The sequence below is a fragment of the Scyliorhinus canicula genome, chromosome 5, assembly GCF_902713615.1.
Source record: "Scyliorhinus canicula chromosome 5, sScyCan1.1, whole genome shotgun sequence".
In the NCBI taxonomy this organism is placed as follows: Eukaryota; Metazoa; Chordata; class Chondrichthyes; order Carcharhiniformes; family Scyliorhinidae; genus Scyliorhinus; species Scyliorhinus canicula.
Window position 1 is genome coordinate 231,924,484 of NC_052150.1, and position 11,103 is coordinate 231,935,586.

General features: G+C 56.8%; 1 protein-coding gene across 1 annotated transcript in view; it reads left to right on the top strand.

Annotated features, from left to right (window-relative positions):
• The window catches only part of LOC119965731 (von Willebrand factor D and EGF domain-containing protein-like), a 62,580-nt gene extending 54,298 nt beyond the window's left edge, over window positions 1-8,282 (top strand). Inside the window, exons 7-9 of the mRNA XM_038796493.1 lie at window positions 1,746-1,841; window positions 6,605-6,706; window positions 8,203-8,282. Of these exons, the coding sequence (XP_038652421.1) occupies window positions 1,746-1,841; window positions 6,605-6,706; window positions 8,203-8,282 (278 nt within the window). The remainder of the gene's footprint in view (window positions 1-1,745; window positions 1,842-6,604; window positions 6,707-8,202) is intronic.
• Window positions 8,283-11,103: the final 2,821 nt, after the last annotated feature.

Here is an 11,103-nt window from a genome sequence, read left to right on the forward strand (position 1 = left end):
TCTTCACCAATCTTTTTCTCTTCACATACCTATAGAAACGTTAACAGCAGGGAGGCGGTGATATAGTGGGGCATTGTCACTGGACTGGTAAAACCAGAGACCCAGAGTAATGTTCTGGACACCCAGGTTCAAATCCCACCACTGCAGGGCATGAATTCAATAAAAATCTGGAATTAAAGGTTTAATGATGACCATTGTCATAAAAACCCATCTGGTTCATTAATGTCCTTGAGGGAAGGAAATCTCCCGTCCTTTCCTGGTCTGGCCTATATGAGACTCCAGACCCACAGCAATGTGACTCTTAACTGCCCCCCGTTGAAATGGCCGAGCCAGCCACTCCCCTCAAGGGCAATTAGGGATGGGCAATAAATGCTGGCACAGCCTGCGACACCCACGCCCCATGAAAGTCTGTTTTTCTGTTCCCTGCAAGCTTCCTTTCGTACTGTACTTTCCCCTTCTTAATCCCTTTGTCCTTCTTTGTTGAATTCTAAACTGCTCCCAATCCTCAGACCTATTATTTTTCTTGGCCAATCTGGATGCTTCTCCCTTGGATCGGGTACTATTTCTAATTTCCTTTGTAAGCCATGGATTGGCCCTCTTACCCCCTTTGCTTTTGTGCCAGGTAGGAATGAACGATTGTTGAATCCCCCACGCTTTCTTTGAATTTTTCTATTGCCTATCCATCGTCGTCCCTTTCAGTAACATTTCCCAATCTATCATTCTTCATCGACAGCCGCCTCTCAAAGCCACCGTATGGTGTATGGCCACAATACTGATGCCCGGTGCTTACTTTGCTAGTTGGACATCACCCCACCATCCTTGCCCCTGCCACGTTACTGAGTGGCGACAGCTTTGCCGCTCGACTGCATCCTGAGCTCTCAGGCGGAGCCCAGCCATTCCATGGCCTTGTCCTCAGCTTGCCCCATGCGGGACACTTGTCAATTGGGACTTCAGCATAGAGTGTTGGATAAGAGCCCTATCCTCAGGCAGTTTGCCACTGCCAGCTTCCTGAGGCGATATTCTTGCCCAGTCAGGCAATGGTGCAGCCACACCACGGCATGTCATTGAATCTGAAAGCCTGTGTGCCAAGGGATCTATGCTGAGCAGCAATCAGTGGCACTCTCACACGGAGGTGCTGCTTGAGTCGGCACAATTACGTGACTAGCCTGACTTGAAGACAATTGAGCTCAAGTTAAATGATCTCAACTTCAACAGAATATTGCTCATCTTCGACATGTTTTTCAATTTACCTCGGCCTCGTCTTAATCTCGCCCCCATAAGAGCACCCCGCCCCCGGCCCTCACCACAGCGTGGTACCTTCAGTGTGTTCAGTTCATTTCCCCCCTTCCCGACTGAACTGGAGCCGGTGCGCTGCATAGCCAGGAGGCGGTGGCTGTGCAGTCTTGCCGCTGACACCCCCCACTCAGAAGAGGCAGAGCCATTTGACGGGCACTGTGCCCGTTTGAGCCACTCCCCTCTGAGCACCCCTCGAAGTTCTGCTCACCGGGTACTTGCCTTTGCAAACCAGTTGCACAATGTTCCTTTCTGACATCACTCCGGCTTGGAAGTTTAATTTAACGTGGGGGGGTGGGGAGGGTTGTTCCAATGTATGAGACTGATATTAATATCTTAATCTATTACAATGACATTCCTTAGGTTGTACAGCAGCAAACACTAGTGAACAGTGATAATATGATGTTACTGTGTCACACTCTGTGATGAATAGTGGTCTTCCTTTGTCCTAGCTATCTGCACCCCTCCGTGTCTGAACAAAGGAAAGTGCATTGATGTGAACAAATGCTTCTGTCCGAGAGGTTGGCTGGGAGCTCGTTGCCAGATAGGTAATTATCCAATCATATTATTATGTTCCAGAAATAGTATAGCAGACTGACCGACTCTCGTGGGACTGAGAGACTCTGTTGGGACTGATAGCTCTGCTGGGACTGAGAGCTCTGCTGGGACTGAGAGCTCTGCTGGGACTGAGAGCTCTGCTGGGACTGGCAGGTTCTGCTGGGAGTGATGGACGGATGTGACTGAGAGTCTCTGCTGGGTCTCAGACTCTGGGACTGTCTGTTTCTACTGGGACAGAGAGCCTCTTCTGGGATCAAGAGACTGCTGGGACTGAGAGACTCTTCTGGGACTGAGAAACTCTGCTGGGACTGAGAGTTCTGCTGGGACTGAGAGACTCTGCTGGGACAGAGAGACTCTGCTGGGATCGAGGGACTCTGCTGGGATCGAGAGACTCTGCTGGGACTGAGAGACACTGGTGGAACTGAGAGTCTCTGCTGGGACTGAGAGACTCTTCTGGGACTGAGAGTCTCTGCTGGGACTGAGAGACACTGGTGGAACTGAGAGTCTCTGCTGGGACTGAGAGATTCTGCTGGGACCGAGAGTCTCTGCTGGGACTGAGAAGCTCTGCTGGGACTGATAGCCTCTGCTGGGACTGAGAGATTCTGCTCGGACTAAGAGTCTCTGCTGGGACTGAGAAGTTCTGCTGGGACTGAGAAGCTCTGCTGGGACTGATAGCCTCTGCTGGAACAGAGATCCTCTGCTGGGCAGAAGATACTCTTTTTAAAAAATCATTTACGGGATGTGGGCATCGCTGGTTAGACCAGCATTTATTGCCCATCCCTATTGCCCTTCAGGAGGTGGTGGTGAGCTGCCTTCCCGAACCGCTGCAGTCCCTGAGGTGTAGGTAAATCCACAGTGCTGTTAGGGAGGGAGTTCCAGGATGTTGCCCCGGCGACAGTGAAGGAACGGCCGATATATTTCCCAGTCAGGGTGGTGAGTGACTGGGGGGGGGGGAACCTGCAGCTGGTGGGGTTCCCAGGTATCTGAAGCTCCTGTCCTTCTAGATGGTAGTGGTCCCCGGATCAGGCTGGTCACATGGAACGTGAGAGGGCTGAATGGGCCGGTCAGGAGGGCCCGTGTATTCACGCATCTGAGGAGCTTAAAGGCGGATGTGTCATTTTTACAGGAAACGCACCTGCAGATCGGGGATCAGACCAGGCTCAGGAAAGGGAGGGTAGGGGAGGTATTTCACTCAGGGTTAGATCTGAAGACGAGGGGGGGGGGGGGTTAGTATTGATAGTAGAGTTTTTGTCGGATGAGGAGGTGTGTGAGCGGGTGAGGGCTGCTATTCCGCGGAATGTGGAGGGTTTCAGCTGCCACGCTTTGGGAAGTAGTAAAGGGGGAGTTTATTTCGATCCAGGCACACGGGGACGGAGCGGGTGGAGATGGCGAGGTTAGTGGATGAGATCCTGCAGGTGGATAGGAGGTACTCAGAGACCCCAGAGGCGGGGCTGTTGAGGGAGTGACAGAAAGTCCAGATGGAGTTTGGACTGATTTCCGGGTAAGGCAGTGGGGCAGGTGAGGGGGCTCGGGGGCGGTCTCTGAATACGGGGGAAAGGCGAGTCGGATGTTGGAGGGTTGAGGACGCAGGAGGCGGAGAGGGAGATGGGATAGGTGAAGGATAGGAGGGGGAATACGGTCTTGGACGCAGTGGGGGTAAATGGGGTGTTTGCGGAGTTTTAGAGGAGATTGTAGAACCGTCCGCCGGGGTGGAGGGAATGAGGCGTGTTTTGGATGGGTTGGAGATCCTCCAGTGGAGGAGGCCCTGGTGGAGGGTCTGTGAGCCCCCATTGGGCTGGGAGAGGGTCTGTGAGCCCCCATTGGGCTCGTGGAGGGTCTGGGATCCCCCATTGGGCTGGTGGAGGGTCTGGGATCCCCCATTGGGCTGGTGGAGGGTCTGGGAGCCCCAATTGGGCTGGTGGAGGGTCTGTGAGCCCCCATTGGGCAGGGGGAGGGTCTGGGAGCTCCCATTGGGCTGGTGGAGGGTCTGGGAGCCCCCATTGGGCTGGGAGAGGGTCTGGGAGCCCCCATTGGGCTGGGGGAGGGTCTGTGAGCCCCCATTGGGCTGGGAGAGGGTCTGGGAGCCCCCATTGGGCTGGTGGAGGTGGGGGAGGGGCTGGGATCCCCCATTGGGCTGGGGGAGGTGGGGGAGGGTCTGGGAGCTCCCATTGGGCTGGTGGAGGGTCTGGGAGCCCCCATTGGGCTGGGAGAGGGTCTGGGAGCCCCCATTGGGCTGGTGGAGGGTCTGGGAGCCCCCATTGGGCTGGTGGAGGTGTGGGAGGGGCTGGGAGCCCCCATTGGGATGGGGGAGAGTCTGGGAGCCCCCATTGGGCTGGTGGAGGTGGGGGAGGGGCTGGGAGCCCCCATTGGGCTGGTGGAGGTGTGGGAGGGGCCGGGAGCCCCCATTGGGATGGGGGAGGGTCTGGGAGCCCCCATTGTGCTGGTGGAGGTGGGGGAGGGTCTGGGAGCCCCCATTGGGCTGGTGGAGGGTCTGGGAGCCCCCATTGGGCTGGGAGAGGGTCTGGGAGCCCCCATTGGGCTGGGGGAAGGTCTGTGAGCCCCCATTGGGCTGGAAGAGGGTCTGGGAGCCCCCATTGGGCTGGTGGAGGTGGGGGAGGGGCTGGGAGCCCCCATTGGGCTGGTGGAGGTGGGGGAGGGTCTGGGAGCCCCCATTGGGCTGGTGGAGGGTCTGTAGAGCCCCCATTAGTCTGGGAGAGGGTCTGGGAGCCCCCATTGGGCTGGGAGAGGGTCTGGGAGCCCCCATTGGGCTGGTGGAGGTGGAGGAGGGTCTGGGAGCCCCCATTGGGCTGGTGGAGGATCTGCGAGCCCCCATTGGGCTGGTGGAGGTGGGGGAGGGGCTGGGAGCCCCCATTGGGCTGGTGGAGGTGTGGGAGGGGCTGGGAGCCCCCATTGGGATGGGGGAGGGTCTGGGAGCCCCCATTGGGCTGGTGGAGGTGGGGGAGGGCCTGGGAGCCCCCATTGGGCTGGTGGAGGTGGGGGAGGGTCTGTGAGCCCCCATTGGGCTGGTGGAGGTGGAGGAGGGTCTGGGAGCCCCAATTGGGCTGGTGGAGGTGGGGGAGGGTCTGTGAGCCCCAATTGGGCTGAGGGAGGTGGGAGAGGGTCTGGGAGCCCCCTTTGGGCAGATGGAGGTGTGGGAGGGGCTGGGAGTACCCATTCGGCTGGTGGAGGGTCTGGGAGCCCCCATTGGGCTGGGGGAGGTGGGGGAGGGTCTGGGAGCCCCAGTGGGCTGGGGGAGGATGGGGGAGGGTCTGGGAACCCCCATTGGGCTGGGGGAGGGTCTGAGAGCCCCCATTGGGCTGGTGGAGGGTCTAGGAGCCCCCATTGGGCTAGGGGAGGGTCTGGGAGCCCCCATTGGGCTGGTGGAGGTGGGGGAGGAGCTGGGAGCCCCCATTGGGCTGGTGGAGGTGTGGGAGGGGCTGGGAGCCCCCATTGGGATGGGGGAGGGTCTGGGAGCCCCCATTGGGCTGGGGGATGGTCTGGGAGCCCCCATTGGGATGGTGGAGGTGGGGGAGGGTTTATGAGCCCACATTGGGCTGGTGGAGGTGGAGGAGGATCTGGGAGCCCCAATTGGGCTGGGGGAGGTGGGGGAGGGTCTGGGAGCCCCCTTTGGGCAGATGGATGTGTGGGAGAGGCTAGGAGCCCCCATTCGGCTGGTGGAGGGTCTGGGAGCCCCCATTGGGCTAGGGGAGGTGGGGGAGGGTCTGGAATCCCCCATTGGGCTGGGGGAGGGTCTGGGAGCCCCCATTGGGCTGGTGGAGGTCTGGGAGTTCCCATTGGGCTGGTGGAGGGTCTGGGAACCCCCATTGGGCTGGGGGAGGGGCTGGGAGTCCCCATTGGGCTGGTGGAGGTGTGGGAGGGGCTGGGAGCCCCCATTGGGATGGGGAGGGTCTGGGAGCCCCATTGGGCTGGTGGAGGTGGGGGAGGGTCTGGGAGCCCCCATTGGGCTGGTGGAGGTGGGGGAGGGGCTGGGAGCCCCCATTGGGCTGGTGGAGGTGGAGGAGGGTCTGGAAGCCCCAATTGGGATGGGGGAGGGTCTGGGAGCCCCCATTGGGCTGGGGGATGGTCTGGGAGCCCCCATTGGGCTGGTGGGGAAGGGTCTGTGAGCCCCCATTGGACTGGTGGAGGTGGAGGAGGATCTGGGAGCCCCAATTGGGCTGGGGGAGGTGGGGGAGGGTCTGGGATCCCCCATTGGGCTGGTGGAGGGTCTGTGAGCCCCCATTGGGCTGGGGGAGGGTCTGGGAGCCCCCATTGGGCTGGGGGAGGGTCTGGGTTCGGACAGGAGTTTGTGGATTGGGTCCGGCTGTTGTACCGGGTGCCAACAGCGAGTGTGCGGAGAAACCGGGTGAGCTCGGGATGCCTCGGGAAATGAGGCAAGGATGCCCACTCTCCCCATTGCTCGTTGCCTTGGCGATAGAGCCATGAAGGGACTGGCAGTGCCGGGGAGTGGGGGGAGGGCGGGGGGGGGGCATAGGGTCTCGTTTTCCGCGGACGATTTATTGCGTTATATATCGGGCCCACTGGAGGGTATTGGGGGGAATTGTGAGTATATTGGAGGAATTTGGCCGGTTGTTTGTATGTTAAACATGGGGAAGCGTGAGGCCTTCCTGACCCAGGCAAGGGGGCAGGAGGGGAGGCTGGGGGAGCTACCTCAGTATGGACTTCCTCACAAGTTACCGTAGGGTTTATTTCCCCCCATTTAGTGCTGATGTTAATTTCTTTCTTCTTTCTACAGAGCCAGTTGTCTGTAATCCGAAATGTAAAAATGGAGGCACATGTGTTGGGTACAATAACTGTAAATGTCGCAGTCATTTCACGGGAAGGAACTGCCAAACAGGTAGGAAACCCACAGCAATCTCCAGTCCTGCCTGTGTCTGCGGTATTGTCCTTTCATAGAAACATTCAGCAACTTCGAGCCTGCTCCACCATTCATTCTGATCATGGCTGATCATCAAGTTCAATACCCTGATCCTGCCTTCCCACCATATCCCTCGATCCCTTTATCCCCAAAAGCTGTATCTAATTCCTAATCCCCTCTCACTCTTCTAAACTCCAATGAATATAATCCTAACCCACTTAGTCTCTCCTCATATGTCAGTCCCACCATCCCAGGAATCAGCCTTCGCTGCACTCCCTCCATAGCAAGAACATCCTTCCTCAGATAAGGGCTGGGATTCTCCCCTACCCGGCGGGGCAGGGGGTCCCGGCGGGACGGAGTGGCGTGAACCACTCCGGCCTCGGGCCTCCCCAAAGGTGTGGAATTCTCCGCACCTTTAGGGGCTAGGTCCACGCCGGAGTGGCTCCCGCACCGCCGGCGGGCGTGAACGGCCTTTGTCGCCCCGCCAGCCGGGTCCGAAAGGCCTTCGCCGGCCGGCGGAAGTCCGCGCATGCGCCGGTGCGTCAGCGGCTATACCTGCGCAGGAGAGGGGGTCTCTTCCGTTCCCACCATGGTGAAGACCGTGGCGCGGCAGAAGAAAAAGAGTGCCCCCACGGTGCAGGCCCGCCTGCCGATCGTGGGCCAGGCCACCATGGGGGCACCCCCCAGGGCCAGATCGCCCCACGCCCCCGCCCCAGGACCACGGCATCTGCCCGCGCTGCCAATCCCGCCAGCCCCAGACGTGCTTTGATTCCCGCCGGCGGGAACGGCCTGTCTGCAGCGGGACTTCGGCCCATCGCGGGCCGGAGAATCGCCGTGGAGTGCCCGCCAACCAGCGTGGCGCAATTCCTGCCCCCGTCGATTCCGGGGGGTCGGAGAATTCCACCCAAGGATACCAAAACTGCTCACAATACCCCAGGTGTGGCCTCACCAAGGCCCTGTATCATTGCAGTAAAACATCTCCATTCCTAAACTCAAATCCTCTGGCTGTTCCACATTGTCGCTGCATTAAGCGCTTACATTTTCAATAGTTTTAATAATATATATTTTTTAAACTTAGCATACCCAATTCAATTTAGAAGCGTCCAATTCTCTGACCCTGCACATCTTTGGGTTGTGGGGGTGAAACCCACGCAAACACGGGGAGAATGTGCAAACTCCACACGGATAGTGACCCAGAGCCGGGATTGAAACTGGGACCGCGGTACCGTGAGGCAGCAGTGTTAACCACTGTGCCACCGTGCTGCCAAGTTTTAATCATATTTAACCAGCAGAGAACATTTCATTTTATTGGATTTCCCTGTTATTTACCCGACAATTCTCAGTCAGTGAACAGAGGAAGGAAAATATGAAGAGGCGGTGACCATTCAGCTCCGTCAGCTATTCAGTTAGATCCCAGTTTAGCTCCAGATTAATTAATAATCCTTCGCTTTTTCAAACGTTTCTACTATTCCCAGGAATCCAGAGTTTTCGGAGGCAAGAGGTGCAAATTCCCACTCTCTGTTCTCCAAAGGGAAACTCCAGCTGCCTTTCCTGAACCCAGCTCTCAGAGGGACCTTTCCTGAACCCAGCTCTCAGAGGGACCTTTCCTGAACCCAGCTCTCAGAGGGACCTTTCCTGAACCCAGCTCTCAGAGGGACCTTTCCTGAACCCAGCTCTCAGAGGGACCTTTCCTGAACCCAGCTCTCCGAGGGACCTTTCCTGAACCCAGCTCTCAGAGGGACCTTTCCTGAACCCAGCTCTCAGAGGGACCTTTCCTGAACCCAGCTCTCAGAGGGACCTTTCCTGAACCCAGCTCTCAGAGGGGACCTTTCCTGAACCCAGCTCTCAGAGGGACCTTTCCTGAACCCAGCTCTCCGAGGGACCTTTCCTGAACCCAGCTCTCAGAGGGACCTTTCCTGAACCCAGCTCTCAGAGGGACCTTTCCTGACCCCAGCTCTCAGAGGGACCTTTCCTGAACCCAGCTCTCAGAGGGACCTTTCCTGAACCCAACTCTCAGAGGAACCTTTCCTGAACCCAGCTCTCTGCGGGACCTTTCCTGAACCCAGCTCTCAAAGGGACCTTTCCTGAACCCAGATCTCCGACGGACAGCCGTCGGTACCTTTCCTGAACCCAGCTCTCAGAGGGACATAGAACATAGAACAGTACAGCACAGAACAGGCCCTTCGGCCCTCGATGTTGTGACGAGCAATGATCACCCCACTTAAACCCACGTAACCCGTATACCCGTAACCCAACAATCCCCCCATTAACCTTACACTACGGGCAATTTTTAGCATGGCCAATCCACCTAACCCGCACATCTTTGGACTGTGGGAGGAAACCGGAGCACCCGGAGGAAACCCACGCACACACGGGGAGGACGTGCAGACTCCACACAGACAGTGACCCAGCCGGGAATCGAACCTGGGACCCTGGAGCTGTGAAGCATTGATGCTAACCACCATGCTACCGTGAGGACCTTTCCTGAACCCAGCTCTCCGAGGGACCTTTCCTGAATCCAGCTCTCCGAGGGAGAGCCGTCGACACCTCAAGCCGGATGTGGGCCTCCCCCTACTCTGGGTAAAATAGTGATGGGAGGGACATGAGTGCTTCCTTACTTGGCCCTCTAAAGGCCTCACCAGGCCCAAGGCGGGCAGGTCAGACACCTCCACCACCCTCTGTAAACTTGAGGCAGCTTGGAGCTGATGGCAGAAAGATCGTCCCCACCTTAACCCCAATATCTGTGATTCTTTTTTGCCTTTCCTTTTTCTTTCTCTATCTCTCTCTCTCCTGGTCTCTCTCAGTTTCACTCCTTCTCTGTGTTCACTGACGGTACGAATTAGGAGCAGGAATTGGCCATTTGGCCCTTCAGTCCTGTTCAGCGATTCAAGTAGATCATGGCTGATCTGATTTAACCTAAACTGAACATTCCTGCTTACCCCAATGGCCTTTCACCCTCTTGCTTATCAAGATTCAATACAGCTCTTCCTTAAAAATGTTGAAGGCTTGGCTTCGACCATCTTTTTGAGGAAGAGAGTTCCAGAGAGTCACCCCCCTCTGAGAGAAAACATTCTTCTCATCTCTGTTTTAAATGAGTGACTCCTTATTTTTAAACAGTGACCCCCTGGTTCTAGATTCTCCCACAAGAGGAACCTCCTCTCCACACCCACCCTGTCAACACCCCTCAGGATCGGAAAGGTTTTGATCAAGTCGCTCTCACTCTTCTAAACTCCAGTGGATACAAACCCAACCTCCCCAACCTTTCCTCGGGAAGAAGGCTTACAACACCAGGTTAAAGTCCAACAGGTTTGTTTCAAACACGAGCTTTCGGAGCGCAGCTCCTTCCTCAGGTGAATGGAGAGGTATGTTCCAGAAACATTTATATAGACAAAGTCAGAGATGCTGGACAATGCTTGGAATGCGAGCATTTGCAGGTAATCAAATCATTACGGATCCAGGGAGAGGGATAATCACAGGTTAAAGAGGTGTGAATTGTCTCAAGCCAGGGCAGTTGGTAGGATTTTGCAAGTCCAGGCCAGATGGTGGGGGATGAATGTAATGCGACATGAATCCAAGGTCCCGGTTGAGGCCGCACTCATGTGTGCGGAACTTAGCTATATGTTTTTGCTCGGCAATTCTGCGTTGTCGCGTGTCCTGAAGGCCGCCTTGGAGAACGCTTACCCGGAGATCAGAGGCTGAATGCCCTTGACTGCTGAAGTGTTCCCCGACTGGAAGGGAACATTCCTGCCTGGTGATTGTCGCACGATGCCCGTTCATTCGTTGTCGCAGTGTCTGCATGGTCTCGCCAATGTACCACGCTTCGGGACATCCTTTCCTGCAGCGTATGAGGTATACATTGGTCGAGTCGCACGAGTATGCGCCGCGTACCTGGTGGGTGGTGTTTCCACGTGTAATGGTGGTGTCCATGTCGATGATCTGGCACGTCTTGCAGAGATTACCCTGGCAGGGTTGTGTGGTGTCGTGGTCGCTGTTCTGAAGGCTGGGTAATTTGCTGCAAACAATGGTTTGTTTGAGGTTGCGCGGTTGTTTGAAGGCCAGTAGTGGGGGTGTGGGGATGACCTTGGCAAGATGTTCATCTTCATTGATGATGTGTTGAAGGCTGCGAAGAAGATGGTCGTAGTTTCTCCGCCCCAGGAAAGTACTGGACGACGAAGGGTACTCTGTCAGTGGTGTCCCGTGTTTGTCTTCTGAGGAGGTCGGTGTGGTTTTTTGCTGCGCGTTGGAACTGTCGATCGATGAGTCGAGCGCCATATCCCGTTCGTACGAGAGCATCTTTCAGCATCTGTAGGTGTCTGGTACGCTCCTCCTCGTCCGAAACCTTTCCCTCGTCAGACAAGCCGCTCATTCCTAGTCTT